Raw genomic sequence first — 17,970 nt, forward strand, 5'->3', positions numbered from 1 at the left:
TAAAACTGTGCAACTATAATACCCTCCCCTTCTCTCCTTTTGCAGCTAACTCTCAGTGAGGGAGTGACCTATTTAGGCAGGGGTTTGTCTGCACTGCAGCTACCTGTGTACTGTGGAAACTGTGAGCTGACTGTGTCATACCCGCTGATGCTAATAATTCTGCCACTTAACACAAAAATCTACTGCTCTGCTATTAAATGTCTGTGATGAGAAATGGGGCAGAAGTTACAACACTGTGGGTAAAGCTTTTGGAATTAACTTGGTGGTGAAAGGATGACTATGGGGTGTTGAGATTCTTTGAAAGCATAATTATTGAGCTGTGTTTGTCTTATTGCGATATCTGAATCACCCAAAATATATGAGCAAAGTTGTAAAGTTTGGGAAGTATAGCCACTTTCTGAATGAGGAACTGAAAGGTAAACAGGCAGGATATTTAAAGCTTTGTAGGCACCTCAGTACTAAACTGTATCTATGGATGGATTAAGCTGCCTAAATACATCCAAGAATTTAACTCAGAGTGAGCTGCTCTAGGCTACCAGAGAGAGAGTTGCTGGTGCAGCAAGAAATAGAAATTGCTCTTATGCCAGGCCAGTGTCCTAATAACAAGACTGGGCTTTTCCTAGAAATAGGGAACTGCATGTAACCACTGATGTGGTGTGTCACAGCATGTGAGGAGAGCTCATCCAGTGAGTGCCTTCCATCACGCTGCAATTCTTTGTACACTGCTCTGGTAGATGGGAAAGTCAATTTGTTCTCAATTCCCTATCCTTTCCTGCAAATACCAGCAGGATTTTTTTAGTTGTGCTCTTCTGTGATCCCAGCAATTACCCATTCAGAATGAAACTGAAGCCACATGCGTGAGTGTATGTTACCAAAGGCAGTAACTCATGCAGCCTCGTATCTCAGCTAAGTTTAACCCCAAGGCTCGTAGCTCTTGCAGAAATATGACCTTTAAGCAGCCAAGTTGGTTAAATTGCTGTACAGAGGGAAACTATGTAAACAGGTCACTCACTGGCTTTCGTATAGTTGCAGCTGTTGATGTGACTATTGGTGTGGAAAAAAGAATAGCAAATCTTGTTTTGCTTGGCACAGAAATGTATTTGCATTTTGAAATGGGGTATGAAGTTAATGGGACTAAACTGCATAATATAAATAAAAAGTTTGCAGCTGCTGAGATATAGTTTCAAGATAGGTATTGGTCTTTCCTGCACGTTTTTTCCCCTACACAGTGATGGTTTAAAACAGCAAACTGTTTTTTTTATGGCCAAGCTCTCCTCCATACTATTGGTTTTAATTCATATTTACATATCGATAATGCTGTTAATTATGACCTGCAACCTGTTATGAATTAATGATTACCTGCTGTTAATTTCTTCTAGCTAAATATTTGCTATGTTATGAGTGCTAAATATTTGCTATGTTATGAGTGTGTTATGGAGATCATAAAATGATTCCCAAGCAGACCATGGGGCAGAGATTAACATACTGAGAAGAACAAAGCAAACTTTTCAGGCTGGAAAGTGCTAGGCAGAGCTGGGAGAAAAATTTCTGCTACTGAGTTGCAGTGGGGCAAGAGAAAGTCATGCAGATATTGAACATAGCAGAGGTGAAGGTGGTAACACAAGAATGCCAAATGGAGTTAGACTGTGTTTAAAAATGCTGAGAAATATTATATCATCTGTTAAGCCTGCTCACTTATGTTGTTGATGTAAAGTAGGAATGCCTTGCAGAGGATATTAAAGCTGTTGCTTTTTAAAATTGTTTGGTTCAAGCAGTCTTGCTAGCTTTGCTCCAGCCTAAATCCTAAAATCTGTAATGGACTAACTTGCAGATTTTTGTCATATCAGCAAGTGCAGATGTTGAGCAAAAAGAGGGTACAGTATAGGTCAGAGGTAGGTTTAGTTAAGAAATATTCTGAAACAACTTTGTTCCCTACCAAATCTTCTCTGCTTTTTCATCTCCAAGTGCCAGAAGCACAAGCTACATCCAGCCTGGGTTTTTTTGTGAACAAATTGGAAGGCAAGTAGGTTTTATGAATACATACATAGTCAGTCATTTGGTGAACTACAGGCTCATTTCTGGCTTCACTCCAAACCTAGTGGTGCCACAGATGAGGCAATGCCCACTTCAGAATTTGTGCGAGACTGAGAGGGAAGAAATTAAAGAGTATCATGAATCCTCAGCATGAATGACTGGGGGTGTTCTGCCACAGCAGCAATGGGCAGAATAAACCCTCCTGTCTGTGTGCCCATGTGCTGGTATGATGCTCACATGTCCCTTTATCTGCACTTGGATTTTGCCTTTGTTTTTTTAGGGTCAGGAGTTGACTATCCGTCAGATTGCTCTTCTTGGCTTCAGAGACTTGGTCTTGCTAAAAGTAAAGTTGGAAGAAATCCTTCCCCTGGTCCAGACAAAGGTTCCAGCTTCCATTGTCCAGATGCTGTTAATTCTGCAGGTGGGGAACCTCTGGTCTTCTTCATCTGACTCACTTGGGTATCTTGACCTCGTTGAAATCATACAAACACTGGAGGAAAAGTGGGGAGAGTAGAGGGTGTGATGAAGGGGATGTGATATGTGCTTATTTGGGGGGTCACTGTTAAAATGAGAGCTGAATTTGGATGCTTTGAGCTTTCCTGGGAACAGGTAAAGATGTTGCCTTGAAAGAGCTGGATTTTGTTTTTGTTTTTGTTTTTTTGATACCTCTCCTCCCCATCTAGGAACAATGTCAGGACTCTCTTTTTCACACAATTTTTCATCTTCTAGCTTGTCTGAATGCCTCTTTGTGCCCTAATTTTCCTGATTTCTCAGCTTTGCAAGGACAGGGCAAGTCTCCATCACAGCAGATAATGGAATTTGAATGGACTGTGGCTCTGGCTGCTTGACACCAGCACCATGGCTGGCTGGGATGCTGAGTATGCCCATTAGAGGAGAAATACCTTTTGGCAGCAGGCAAAATGAGAGGCCATCTTTCAAAGGTCTCTCCCAAGAGATCTAGAGCATCTGTGGTAACTATCCTCTTTATCCAGGTCTCAACAAAATACTTCCCAAGCATTCCAAATACATCCAGTTTTGGTTTTTTCTCATATGGCCCAGCCCAACAGTCCTGAAAAATGCCATCTAACATGTTAGAGTTGATAGAGTCATAGAATGGTTTGGGTTGCAGGGGATCATATAGTTCCAGCCTCCCTGCCATGGGCAGGGACACATTCCACTAGACCAGGCTGTTCAGAGCTCCATCCAGCCTTCCTCTGAACCATGTGCAGGACCTTTCATTTGACCTTATTGATTATCATGAGGTTTGCACAGGCCCATATCTTGAGCCTTTCAAAGTCTCTCTGGATGGCATCCCTTCCCTTCAACATACCACACAGTCTGGTGACTTTTATTTCTTCTCCTACATAATGGATGTCTGAGAATTAAACTTTATGAAGCACAACCAGAGTTGCAAAGTGGCTAAGCTGGTAGTTCTGTATGAACTCTCACTGTTCTGATGTTCCAGTGACCCGACTGGAACAGCAGGTGATACTAAAGTGCTAGCTCAATTTCCCTGAATGTTTTTTAATACAAGACTCTTGAGAGCAAAGAGAATCTCAAAGCAACACATTTGAGGAAAAAAGCTTATTGAGGCTTTGCAGGAAGTTAAGTCTGAATGGTTTCTGAAATTGCTGTTAAATTGGTTGGTGTTATCTACCATCTTCACAGCTATAAGCTGAACCACAGAGGGTGCTTTGCCTGCAGTCCTGCCTAGGGAAAGAGCAGTGCTTTGCCCAGGGCGTGTTAAGGCTTTTCTACAAAGTGGTGTTTGTTTTCTGGTAGAGCCACCCTGGCATACTGACACTGCTGCAGTGCACTGTGCACATCCTCAGTGTGAGCACACCTCGTACCTTCCTGTCACTTGCTCAGTAAAAGAACTCTCTGCCCAATGGCCCTAGGGTGTGGCTGTAACTTCAACAAGGAGATTGACCTGAAAGGCACCCAAACCTCCATCACCTCCAAAAGCTTTACTGGCACAGTTGGGATATTCCAGTACACAGAGAATTCACAGACCCCAGGCTTTATTCCAAAATCTTTTAGAGGTGATTTGACCTTTTGTGTTTGATTTTCAGAGTGTCCATGAGCCTACTGGCCCTACTGAGGGCTATCTACAGCTGGAAGAACTGGTCAAGCAGGTGGTATCACCATTCTTAGGTTTGTGTGAGGATCACAGCTCCTCTGGTAGCACCTGCTTGCTTGGTAAGACATGCTCATTGTACTGAAGCTATTATGGGGGTACACAGGTTGGGTAATGGGGGGCATTTGTGCTGGAAAAGGAAACAGTGCATGACTCCATGAGAGACAGAAAACAAAGGCTAAAAGACCCTTGAAAAGGCCCTGATTAATGTTTTTGTATACAAGTTTTTGTGACAGGCTTTTTCTTGTCCATGACCTAGTGAACTATTAGTGCCCCATCACTGCACACAGACCCCCACAAAGTCTCCCCTCTCTCTGGACATGAAATGGATTTTAAAACCCTTTTGTCCATGCTTGGTGTACTGCTTTCACCACAGTGAGAGCAGTACCTGGTCCTTTGCTGCCTGCTTGCTAGCATGCTTCAGCTGCTGAATCAATCAGCTTTTCCAAACAGCAGAACTGTTGCATATTAATTCTGAGGGATGACAGGGATTTTGCATGAAGTCTTCCTTCCATCTGAGGATTCTGTTAAAAAAAAAAAAAAACCAAATTAAAATTCTGTGTTTAAAGTATGGATAAACATGTCCAGGTGAGAGAATGGGCACCTCACTTAAGGAAGAGCATGATTATTCTGGGAATAATCTTCTTCACATGATGCAGGAGCTCTGCTCACACATGTGGCCAGCCAGAAGAGGTTGGCCAGCTAATGGGCATAGTGTTACTGATTTGATGGTCAAGAAATTTAAATAGAACAAGTGAAGAAAGCTCCAGTCTCCCTCTGCTTTTACTACCTTTAGCCTTTGCTTTGATGCAAAATTGTAGCAAGCTAGAGACCCACAGCCTGCCTTGTAGTACACTTAGGAGCATATGGGTAAAGATGGTCTTGTGCTAGGAGAACTAATTGAACTCAGACAGTCTGTGCCTGTAATAAACCCATAGCATTGCTTTAGGAAAACTGTGGCTCAAGATTTTTGTTCTTGTGGTTGCTGGGCAATCAGATATCTTCTGTGCAAGTGAGCATGGTTGTATAGTTCAGCATGGATTTGCAGATCTGATCCTAGGGCTCAGTCTGGACCAAAATCCCCTGTAAAAGTTGGACTTTGACAGATTTGATTGCTTTGCTGTTTATGGACAACTGCATGCTGCTGGGATGGTTTGAAAGGCAGCTGCCTGACGTGTGCTGAAGTTTCTAGCCATCCTGGATTTCTGCCAGCTGAACAAAGCATTTGTGCCATTAAAAAAAAAAAAAAAGAAAACCTACAAAAGCTGGCCTTGAAAGCTTATATGCCTTAAAATAATTGAACTTACTTTGATTTTTAGCTGTCATTTATTTGTGTATATTTCCAAGGTGGCCTTTTACCCTTGCTCCACCCTTTGCTGATCATGAGGAAAGAAGGAATTTCTGTTTGCAGTACAAGACAGGGACTGCAAAACTGCACTTTTCTACAAGTAATCTTGGTATTTTCACAGTGCTGCTGTGGAGGGGGCTTCTCTTCCTTATCTTTCATTTGTAATCAGACTTCTTTCTCTTCCCTATCCCTCTCTCAGTCATCATTTTGCTTTCTCAGAACCAGTTTCTTCTCTTCCTGGGCAGCCTGTAATGATGGTGAAGCCCAGTAGGTCCCCCCTAACAGCTTTTGGGAGGGGTGCAGTTGGTCTTTGGGTGTGCTTGCATTCTACACAGCTGCTCTGAAGGCCAGACTGCCCTCTGGACTGAAACCTTCAGGGTAAATGAGTGTTGGGAAATGTGCCTGAAGGTGTCTGCTCCCAGCTGGGAGTATACATAAGGCTTCAGCCTGCAAGGCTGCTGTATCTTAAGCTGATTTAAAGCAGAGAGGTGTGAAAGGGACAGGACCCCTCACAGAGGGGAATTGTTGATGGCAGCATTTCCATCTGGTCTGTTAGCATCCTTTTGCTTTGCCTGTGTGAATTAGCCATAACCTGAATGGTAAGAATGGAGTGTGCCAAAGGATCCAGCTGGCTAAGAAACAGGGTTTATACTGGGGATAGGAGAGAAGATAAAACAGCCACACATCACTGCTGATGTGAGGTTGCTTGCAAAAAAGTCCCAGAAAAACTCCTCCCAGTTTATATTCCCAGTCATAAGGCACCAAAATAAAAATAAAATTTCTGGTTAAGCTATGCAGAACAACTCCCTTAAGAGACTGTCTGTTGTGGCCAAGAAAGTAAAGGGGGAAAAGTAAAGCAATAAATGCATGTTCAGAGTTTAGACTAATTTCACCTAATTTTTTTCTCAAGAGAGTCATATCCTAATGCCCTTTAACACTACAGCTTGCTGTGGCTTGAGCTGCAGATGAAACCTAGAGAATGCATTTGCTGTAACCAGCCTCAGAAGTGATTTTTGCATACTCTTAATTGTGAATGAACCATTTTGAATTGAAGAATTACTGGCAGTAACAGGGTGAAGGCTGCTCACCTGTTCCTCCCTGCAACAAATAGTTTGTTTTCTGCTTTTCTTCCTGATACAAACTTCCAAAACTCTTATAACCTTCAGTGACGAGTGCTTTGCTTTGCATTTTGTTACTCTTATCTTCTGCAGTCTTAGTTGGAAGCCTTTTATATGGTTTAAAGGCTTCTGACTTTATGAAATGAAACCCTGCACTTCAGTGAAGTTTGTGAGAAACAGAGGGACACATAGGGAATGGCTCCATCAACTGCTGCAGGGATAGACCCACAGGAGGTGTCCAAAACCACATGGAACATTGCAGGAGGTGGAGGCCAGCAGGGGAACAGTAACAGTGTCTGATTCAACCTGCTGGGGTGGGATTTCAGTGAGCCAAGGCAAAACTCTGACCCCTGCCTTCCTTCAGGCTTTCAGCGTCAGAATTGACACGTGCTTCATGGTACTGCACTGGGGACTGCACCTTGGGGCTGTGCCTTAGACCTGGCAATTTTCCTCCTTAACATTTTGCTGAGCAGATTGTACAGCCCACACCCAGCCATTCTGTGCCACTGCCTCTCCTCCTCAGCACAAATCCTGCCTTTCCCTTGTGCCCCTTTTCCCAGGCTGCTGTGGACTGTTCCTGTGCGCTCTTAGGTGTTTTCTGTGTCCAGCCTCCAAACCAGATGTGTTGCAAAGTGGATGAAATGTCCTTTTTCTGGCATGATCTTTAAAAAATATGGTGGGATAATGCCAACAGAATGGCCTGTTCCTAGGCAGATGTAGAGACAGTGCAATGTAAGCATCAGGAATTTCACATTGACAACAGCTAATGGCACTTCCTGAGAGAAATTCTTCAGTGACAGGGATGGCAATTCAAATCCCCACTGAATGTTTTTTTGGGGGGACTTGTGCCACTTTAGTGTCACTTACTTTAGTGAACCTGCATGTGAGAGTACCTACTTGGCCTTCACCCCTTGATAAAAGAGAAGACTCTGAGGATGCTAAAGAGAGTCCCTTGGCTGCACTGGTGACATTTTGGCTCACTTCTCTCACAGGCAGCAGCCCCTGCAGCAGGATGGGAAGTCTCCCTGCTCTGAGGCAGAGGCAGATCTCCTTTTCCAACACCTAGCAGTATGAACTAGTGAGCTCCTGACTGCTTTCCAGTGGTAATGAAGTGGGGCACTCTGTAGCTGCACACTGAATTCTCTCAGTTCCCCAGGCCAGCCCAGCAGTGTGAGCAGCTCTCTGTTTGCATGCTGTTGACCATTCCTGCTGCCTCTTTCCCTTCCAGAGAGAAGGTACTCCAGATCCTGCCCTAAGGCCTTGACCCCACTGACGGAGCAGGAGGGCGAGGCTTACCTGGAGAAGTGTGGGAGCATCCGTCGGCACACGGTGGCCAACGCTCACTCGGACCTCCAGCTGCTGGCCATGGCCTCCATGATGCACACGGGGATGGTGGCGGAGGAGCAGGACACTCCTGACAAGTGCCTGCTGCTGCAGCCCAGCTGCTTCGGGCACCGGCAGTGCTCCAGCGAGCCCAGCATCGCCGACGGCCCCGAGGCAGCTGCGCCTGCAGCCGGCAGGCAGGACCCTGCTGAGCTCAACTGCACCTCTGTCTGCTAGGAGGAGGCTGCCTGAGGTGTGGAGAACTGCGTGCACCACGCTGGACAAAGGGGTGTGTCATCCCTGCTGGGAAAAAAAGAGAAAAATAGGAATTTTGCTCATGTCATTGAGATGAGCTCGAGGATTCATATGGCTGAGAATGGTATCTAGATATGTTCTTTTACCAGCCTGGGATCATTGTTGATGGAGGTGCCAGGCTGCTCCCAAGTAACCACTGAGGGCGGCAAAGTTTTGCTGTTGAACAGCACAGTCTGCCCTCTGTAAGCTTTCTCTCTCTATTAGTATAAACTTTTTTGTGTCAGGTTTCCTTCTTTTTCTTTGGTATGATACAAATTGAGTTCTTTCTGCTTTTCTCCATCTTTCCCAATTGTGCTGCTTCTTTGTTCTTTGTCCCTGCAGTGGAGGCCTCTGTGCTCAGTGTTCTTTTTGCTTCTGGTGCTTCGTGGTGAATGCTGAGCACTTCATTTCTCTTTTAAAGTTAAACTCAGGGTTGAAGCCATTTGCATCCTGCAGAAAGATCTGCTGAGGTGGCTTATGAGAGAAGATCCTTCATTTTGCTTCCCATGGGCATGGATGAAAAGTCCCAATCAGAATTGATCAGACTTTTTTTCCCAGGCCCGAAGAGAACTGAGCACACGTGGAATCTGAGCTGAGTACTTCATATGTAGTTTATTTGGTTCCAGTCATATCCTGGGGGTTCTGGTATAAATTGGGTGCAAAGGATGGCTGGGGTGTGTAAATTGGGTGCAAAATATACTGAGCATCCTGGCATTTGGCATCAATTTGCTCTCAAAACTTCAGTGGTGATAGGGCTATGATGAAAGAGAAAATCAAAAGGGTAGGAGATGTAAAGGTGCTTCTCAACACTGGGCCATTGTGACTCCAGATCAGGAGGTGATGATCAGTATTTCATCCTGGGCCTACCCTGGTACTTGTAGCACTTGTGGATTTCATGAGACTGAGGATAATCAGCGGGGTGTGGAAAGGAGTCCTGGCTCAGTGTATTCATGAAGTGCTCCTGACCTCCAGTGGTATCTGACTCAGTGCAGTATTGCTTTTAAGATAAAGTGAGGGCTCTTTGCAGTCTTTGGTTTTGTTTTTGTTGTGAAGATTAGGAGTGGGTCCAGTTTGCAGATGTTTGTGTCAGGCACTGCAGCCTGCAGTGTCTGCTTTGTAGCATCACTTGGTACTCCAGTGCTGCTTCTGTGGGGACAGAGCCAATCTGTTTGAGCTGTCCCTGGGCTGCTCTGCTGATGTCTTGCTAAGCAGATTTGCAAGTGTTATTATAGGCTTAGAGGTGAACTGCAGTGCTGCCTTAAATGTCAAATCCCATTGAAAATATGGACACAACACAACTACCACTTGAATCTACTCCAAGTGGTACTTCGTAAATAAGTATGTCTTGACAAGGAAACAGAAAGTTAGGATGAGCCTTTGGGTCATTTTTTTGCATGCTATGACATTAACTGCAGAATTTTCCATGCTTCTGTTAGGCATTAAACATCTTCTGCTCCACTGGCTGCACTGGAGCACAGCTCTGACCTGCCAGGATTTGGCATTAGTAGCACATGCAGCAAAAGGAGAGCTGATTATTATATGGCAAAAAGCACCAGAAATACCAGCTATGAGCACAAGCCATGCTGCCTTGGTAAATGAGGCTGTTGCTTTGTCTGCTGTGCTTTGCAATGTTGAGACAGGTACTTGGAAGAGCCTCCTTTTCCTTCTGTCACTGGAGCTCTTGGCCTTTGGGGAAAGACCCAGTGACTGGATCACCAGCTGTGCTTTCCATGTCAGGAGAAGAGGTTCAGTGGAGGAGGCTGGCTGCCTCCTCTTCCTCAGAGCACCCACAGTCCAGCAGAGGCCAGGAAGATGTGCCTTTAAGCAGCATTCCCTTCAGGTGGATTGTAGGATAAATTGCTCTCCTGTTCATAAATGGGACTGACCAGGCCAACTTACTGCCATCTGCCCCAGGGCAGCCATGGATTGTGGTGGAGCTGCAGAATCTCTGTGGTGGCAGCCACCACACCATGCTGGTCTCACCTTGGCACAGTCCCTCCAGCGTGGGGCAGATGACGGATGATGTCCTGCTCACAGTTAATTTCTTCAGCCCTTGCTGTGACTGAGTCTTCTCTTAGTCACACCGAGGTGTGTGGGGAAGTGGTCACCCTGCAGCATTTCAGTTCACTCTCATGAATGCTTTTCTTCCTTCTGTTTCTCCTGTGACCCATTTGCCTTCTGTAAATACCCAAACCATTTCGATCAGAGAGCAGCACCCTCTTTTATGGTGAAAACTAGAACAATGTATTTATTTCCTGACATATTCTTGGATCATCTCTAGGGCTAATAGGAATTAGTCCTGGTTTTAACTTGAATTTCTTTTGTTTTACACGTATGTATGATTTTAATTATTTTGGTTTTGTATCTGTTACTTTGCAAAAATTTGCACCAAGCCCTCTGAATCATGCACTTGCCCCATTGTTTTGTTTTTATGGAGAATTAAAGCTGGTGGCTTTACTTTGTGAACTGAAGTAAACACAACCTGTTCTGTAAACCACGCTGAGTTTATGGTCATGACCACCACATTTACAGCCATGTGAGGTTGCACAAGTCTCTGCAAGTGCTTTTCTTTTACAGGCTGGGTGAACCTGAAGGTGGCTGGCAAGCTGTGCCGTGGTGGCAGTGTGAGGCTGGCCTGGAAGGGCCCTGGGAACAGCTCTGAGGAGCAATGCTGAGCAGTGCTGAGGAAGCTTCCAGTTCTCTGGAAGCAAAGACCCTCTCCCCATGCCAGAGCTGCAGCATGAGAAACACTTGCATTTTGGATACAGGGTTCTGATTTGGGTTTGCACTGTGGTTGCTGACCATGTCACATGGCTGTGACAGGGCCACAGGGTGGATCTTTTCTACCCTTGTGGTCACCAACTTGAGAAAGCCTCCTGGAGGAGCTGTCAGAATGGGAAGAAGGAATTTCTCTCACCACCTTCTGAAGTCTGTTACCTTCTACTTCAGTAATAACCTAGACTGAGCCACTTCTCATCACACTGAATCTGTCTTCCCTTTTCACTCTGTCTCCTTCTTAAGGTAAGTGATTTATTCTGTGTCCATGCAATTCTGTCATAAACTTATTGCTGGGGCTATTCTTAGTACCACAGGCCTTTTCCCTGATATTCCCCATAGCCAAGCACATGGTTTTATTGTCAGGAAGCAGAGCTGCTTTTGGCCCTAGCCACATGAACAGCAACTTGGTTTATGTTTTAATTTTTTATCAATCAGAGACCTTGCAGTATATCTTGCTGGCACTGATGGGAGCAGGGTGAACACTGCAGGGTTTGGGTTGCCTTTTCTTTTTAGGTCCAGGTTCACCTGGAAGGCCTTTTGGCACTTGCCACTGAGTCAGCAGATGGAAAATATTTGGCTCTTTAGAGGCAGCCTGTGTCCTCCAGAGGACAAACTGCAGCTCTAGTGAGAGACCAATTGTGGTATTTATGGTGTGCTTAGTTATGCAAACTTCTTAATTTTGCTGTAGTCTCAGAGTAGGAAACCTTCCTAACTGGATTCCCTGTTCCTTCCCAGCCTGGCTCCTTCCCCATGGCAGCAGCAGGACTCCTGGGCCTGGCAGAGTGCAGCTCCCTCACCCTGAAGGAAAGTTGTGTGTTAGACAAAGCCCCCAAATGGGTGTCTGAGCTCCTGAAAGTCCCTGGCTGCCCCTTCCCCAACTGGGACAGGTCTGCACAGAGCCAGCACCACTTCCCACTCAGGAAAGCAGGTGAGAAAACAAGACCCACCCTGGCAGATTCCCCACAGTGCCCAGGGAGTTTCCCAGGGGTACCTGAGCTGGAAATTCAGCCCACGGTCAACATTCTCTGTAGGAAAGTCACTGCAAATTTTCCTGTTAATTAAAAGTGTGAAGGGCAGGGTATTTGGTATTTCCTTGAGCAAAGAGGAGGTAATTAGTCATCCTGTTCATATTTCAAATATGGAAGGTGGATGTGGCAGGACAAAAATAGGTTAAAAGGGATATTCTTGCTTGCCCACACGTTTGGAGAGGGCTTTCTCTTCCCCCTGCTATCCCAACAGCTCCAGGTAAGGGCACCAAGCATTCAGCTACATAAACAAAAGCTTTAAAGCAGAGGTAGCAGCTTTTAAAGCAACTTTCCAGCAAAGGTACAGCTCATTCTCATCAATGTGGTGCTCAAAATGGTATGCTGCAAATAAGTGCCACATGCCACCTGAGAACTGGCTGCCTTTTATTCATTACTTGCATCTGAAATTACCTGGAGTACCCTTCTTAGTTATTTCCACATGGGAGAGCAAGTGCTGTATCACTGTTGTGCCAGTTTACATCTCTCCTTTGTGTGAGTTCCCCCTTCCAGGGGGCTAATCCTGCCCCAAGCCCTTCTTCAGGTCTTGTGAAAGCTGTCCTAAGTCCACAAGGAGTGGCAGCTCAGATGTTTGAGTAGTTTGGATACATTTCTCCAGACCAAATGATGAAAGGAAGTGACAACTCCAGTGCATAAAAGTAAGTGAACTGAAAATTGTCATTATTTATCAACAGTTGCTTGCTGTGCATGGCAACACACTCTTGGGGCCACAAATATGGACTTGTGTACAGGAGACTCACCTGTGTGGGAGAGAGCAGTAAAGAACAGTTATATGCAGGTAAAGGAAATAGCTGGCTAGATTAATCTTCACCTAAATAATTGGTATAACAGAAGGTAGAGGCTTAATTGTAGTTTGATCTCCAGACTTTGCAATAAGCAAAAGAAAAGCAGAGTCATTAAACAAAAACATAATGGCTTGAAGAGTCCTACCTATCCTGAACTCCTGCCATAGCACAGAGCAGATTTTCAGTAGCTGTGAATTCCAAGAGTATTCAGGGAGTTGCTGTTTGAAGTGTCTCATTTGGCTTCAAAGCTAATTCCCACTTATGCCAAGAGCTACTTGATAATTCTTGTGGCACAATTATTATAGACTGTGCAGTTAACAACCTCTGTTACATTGGAAAATAGATTGGAGTCAGAGAATAATTCTTTCTGACCTTGAAATTTATGAGGACAGCTGTATTGACTCACACACAGGACTTTTCTGTGGTTGTTGAGTTGTTTTTGTTTGTTGAGGTTTTTTTTTTAACTTTTTAAAAAACATTTTATTTCCTTTTTTTTTTTTTTTTTTTTAAACCTGAGAGAGTGAGTTCTGTTAGAATTGCTTGGGCTTCTCAAAGACAGACCAGTTACAAGACACTCAGTCTTCAAGTCAGTACTGCAACAGGACTACCTAGAAAGTGGCAGAATTTATTTATATTAAATGTCAGTTAGAAACCACAGACTGTGCCACAAATCACCTGCCCTGCAGGCCTCTGAAACTGATTTACACCTATCCCTAGTAAGCCAGCCCTCTTTTTCACTGGGGATTTTTAATCCTTTTAATCCTCTTCACATGAAAGGCTTATTGACTAACATATCAATGGTTGTTAGAGTAGAAACTTGTTCACTTTTGTCCCATGTCTTTACTATGACAAGTGCAAAAACTGTCTTTCTTCAGGTACATCTCAGGCTGATGGATTGTGTATTTGCTGTGTGGTTGGATATAAGAGATGAGAGGGTGGGAGAAGCTGTTCTGCAGGAGAGAACTGACAGTATGTGTGAAAAGTGCTTCTTAAGTGGTATATGCACCACATCTACAAAAAAACCTCTCTTCTAGTATTTTTTTTGTGGGAATGAGAGAAGAATTCTGATGTGCATTTGGAACTTTGAATCTCAGAGATTCAGAACCACTGTCCATTAGAAGTTTGAGTGAATGTAGAGGATTTCTTGTGATTTTCCCCCATCCTGTTGCTTTTTTCAGAAGACAGCAGTGGATGGTGATTACGTGCTGAGCATGGCTGTGTTTGGTAGTGCAGATGCAGCTCCTCTGAGCTCCTCCATTCAGCCTGTCACTGAATGTCATCAGTCTCTTCTGGCTCTTAAATGTTCAACACCTCTCTTCCCTGGAAGCCCTGCAGCAGCCTGGAGATGTGGGACCCACAGTCCTGGTTAAATGCAGTGGCTCCTCCTCAACAGCACTGTGTTAAGGAACCTTTCCTGTCTGACCATCCAGGAGCTGCTCTGGCAGTCACACTCCCACCCCCTGGGCTGTGGGAAACCCAGAACTGAGCTGGTGAGGAACCCTTTTCTCTGACTGTGAGTGTGAGCTGTGCAGCAAGCCAAGAGGGGGGGCACCCATGGGGTTACTGGAGCCACCCACTGGGAAGGGACTTTGTTCCCAGCAGGGACAGTCTGGAGTGGTGGGACTGTGACTGCCAGAGTGACTCCTGAATGGTGAGACAGGAAAGTTTCCTTAACAACTTCAGGGAAAAGGAGTTGCCACCATCCAGCTATTCCCCTGTCAGAGAGTGTCCTGTAGATGTTAAAAAAGTCCTGCTCTTTGAAATCAAAGTAAATGCTGCAGTAAATGAGACCTGAGAGCATTTGTCATGAGCCTCCTCTTAGCTTATTGAAATGTATGAGCTGCTGTGAACAAGACACCCACACTTATCAGGCAAACAAACAAAAAAGCCCATTTTCAAAAGCTTATTTCTTTGGCTTTATCCAATGCTTAATCTAATCCACTGTTTGTCTGCATCAACATAGCTGTCCTTCCTTGCCTGGGGTTTACAGGAGAGGAAATTGTTCAAGATCTGGACCTCTCTCATCTCTTTTCTTTTGTTTTCCTGATTAACTGTGGTGGTTAGCTGATTGACTCAGAGCTGGTGATGCCTTCAGAGGGCAGCAGCAGCCTCTCTCCACTCCTCCTCTGGCTTGGCAGTGCTTACGAAGACTCAGCTCTATATGAAATAGAGAGTGAGGTCCGTTCAGCAGCAGACACTGCTGTTTGTGGAGAGACCAGTGGAGCAGAACCAGGCCTTTGAGGGAGTGACTATTTACTTTGCAGATGTGCTCTTCCTACATTGCTTGTTTGGGATTGTCCTTATTGGGGAAGCCTCCAATGGGCTTTTGAGAGTCTTAGAGGAAAGCAAATTTGTCCCTGTCTCTTACCCTCCAAGCCTGCCCTCCCTTCCCCAGGCTCTGCCTCTGTCCCTGCTGTGTGCACTGCGTGCTGTGGAGCCTCTGGCTCGGGTTGTACCTGGTGTTACTGCAGAAAATGTGGGTTTGGGAGGAGGAGGAGAGCAGAACCCATGGGCCAAGCCCTGAAAGTCTTTTTTGCAGTGAGGAGTCCAAAACTGAACACAGGATTAGAGATGTGGCTCAAAGGAACTATGAGTAAGTACAATTCCATGGGAGAAAGGCTTACCCACCATTCTACCCTTTCTCATGCTGGTAAGGACATCTGATGGTGTTGGATCCACAGTTCTGGCTCAAAAACCTGAGGACAGTTGGACTGGACTTGTGCAATTTTTGTTAGAATTTATTTTTCTTATCTTTGTTTAGATACATTATTATGTATTATACATGATCGAGTTATAGTATACATTTGTATATGTTTAATACAGTACATCAATATAATACTACATTTAATAAGTTAAAACATGTCTCTTTATGTATATATTTTTTATTTTTGTATTGAGTTTATCTTTCTAATTATTTTATTTATCTGAGACTATTAAAATTGGACTGAGAATATACAGGAACCAGAAATAGGCAGAGGTTAAAATATGGCTCCTTTGCATTCACACCCTGGCTTCCACTGCTGTTTGAAAGCAGCCAAGAAACCAAGAAATCCACTGTGGCTGTTTATGGCTGTCCTGGGTGTTTGGTGGTCTGACCTCCCTTTTCCCAACAGTACTGACTTACCTTTCAGGATAATTATATTCCAGGACAATTTTATTTCTACCTATATAAAGCCTAAATCCCTTCCATTCCCAGAAGATCCAAAAGCACACACTGTACAGATCACTGAGATGAATTTAAAATATTCAGTCCCTGCATTTTATCTAGAAGGATGAGTACAGGCACATGCCCATGTAAAGGACTTTTGCATGAAGAAACTCAAGCTCAGGGAGTTGTTTCTAGAAGGTGAATCACACTGGAGGCACTTGCTTAGGCAAGTCTAAACTCCACACTATGAAGTTTATCACATCTGGGTGTGATACTGAAACTAGGAACACTTGTATGTGTCACTTTTCCCTGGCAGTACCTTCACTCCTTAACACTGTTAGCAAAGGCCAAGGTCATATCTGGCTGAAACTATTCCTTTATTGAAGGCAGCACCAGAAACAAAGTTAAATCTTGGAGAGAAACAAGTCCATGAAGGCAGGAATACCAGAATGGAAATACAGGTGCTAACTCAAGCATACAATTGTAGGATTTAACTCCTGGACTTCACACCTTCACCTGACACCTGCTGTGTGAGCACATAGAGAGAGGAGCAGCTGCTGCTGAAGACAGAAGGGGAAACCAGCAAGTTACTAGTACTGGTCTGTAGCAGGAGTCAGGACTCTGCACATCAGGTGAGACAAGGAAAGGTTTGTATCATTGCCTTTTTCTCCAGTGTGTCAATTATCAGCTGAGTTTCATGGAAATCAGGTTCTGTTTGAGAGGACTAAGAAACTGAAACCTCACATTTTTGGACAGCTTATCACAGGGCTAGAAAGATATCTGTCCTGCTTCTAATCAGCTAAGAGAATGGAGGGGTTTTTTCAAAATTGTCAGTACCAAACTGCTAAAACACTGCTCTGTTTATGCCTTGTTCCCTTCACTGCTGAGTGGGATAAGTCTGGACAAAAGCCATGGCCTATGAATCCATTCTGCCCCAGGCCAACACCTGTCAAGTCTGGCCAAGTCAAGTCAAACCTGGTACCTCAGTGAGAAACTCTCAGCTGGAATCTTCAGGACCAGGGGTAGACCAGAGCTTTTCCCCTGCTTCATCAGCAGGTGACTGGCTGCAATAACCCCCCCCCGGTGTGGCAGAGCAGCCAGCTCCTGGACCAACAAAGGAGCAGTGTGAACTCGGGAACACTCTGGCTGCATGGCCTCAGAGATCACTCAGAGCACGAACCAAAAGGAAAAGAAGGCTCATTAGTTGAGGCTGGGACTGTGGCTAACAAAGAAATTATTTTCCTATTGCACAATCTCCTCCTTGCACACAGTTTCCTATTCCATGGAAGAGGAGAACCCCCAGCCAAAATGCATCTTTCAGAGCTGTGAAATGCAAGTGGTTGTTTCAGTGCAGTAAACGTTCAAAGAACATGATCACCAGAAGAGCAGACAGGGAAGCAGGGCCCCAGTATTGGAGCAGAAAGATTATTTTCACTATGCTGTAGCTCAGTCTTTATTTGCTCTGCATTCAGCATGCACTAGCAAGGTAAATTTTTTTTTACAGATTTTTTTTTGAAACAGAAAGAATTGCAGTCTTTTAGCAGTGTTGAGAAGTGGTGGCAACTAGGTCCACTTGGGATAATACCTGGGTGAGGAGGGACTCAAGATATGACCACACGTCAGAATCTTTCTGCTTTTGTGCAGACAAGAGGAAATGAAAAAAAAAGAGAAGACAGGAGAAACAAGGACAGTTCTGGCTGGGGGTTGGCTTTTTTAATGCTGTTGCAAACTGGAAAGGACTACAGAACTAGCATGAGCTCTTCACCCATTCTGAGCCCTGACAAGCTTAAAATAGCTTAAGCACGTATCTGCCTGTCTGCACAGAGATTTATATTTATCAAGGTGGTTAGGTTTAATTGTAAGAACTTAAAACCAGTAAAGGGAAAAGATCTGAAGGCCACAGCTCCTTACATTTGGTACTTCTAGGTCACTAAGACTAGGTCAGGTCTTAGTGGTGATGGG

The 17,970-nt window shown here is 44.6% G+C and overlaps 1 protein-coding gene across 1 annotated transcript in view; it reads left to right on the plus strand.

Moving 5' to 3' along the window:
- The window catches only part of PRR5L (proline rich 5 like), a 37,714-nt gene that overhangs the window by 18,103 nt on the left and 1,641 nt on the right, over positions 1-17,970 (plus strand). Inside the window, exons 6-10 of the mRNA XM_066551270.1 lie at positions 2,315-2,455; positions 4,107-4,233; positions 7,866-11,275; positions 11,768-11,960; positions 16,496-16,640. Of these exons, the coding sequence (XP_066407367.1) occupies positions 2,315-2,455; positions 4,107-4,233; positions 7,866-8,197 (600 nt within the window). The 3' untranslated portion in view covers positions 8,198-11,275; positions 11,768-11,960; positions 16,496-16,640. The remainder of the gene's footprint in view (positions 1-2,314; positions 2,456-4,106; positions 4,234-7,865; positions 11,276-11,767; positions 11,961-16,495; positions 16,641-17,970) is intronic.

This window comes from Molothrus aeneus, chromosome 6 (genome assembly GCF_037042795.1).
Source record: "Molothrus aeneus isolate 106 chromosome 6, BPBGC_Maene_1.0, whole genome shotgun sequence".
Classification (NCBI taxonomy): domain Eukaryota; kingdom Metazoa; phylum Chordata; class Aves; order Passeriformes; family Icteridae; genus Molothrus; species Molothrus aeneus.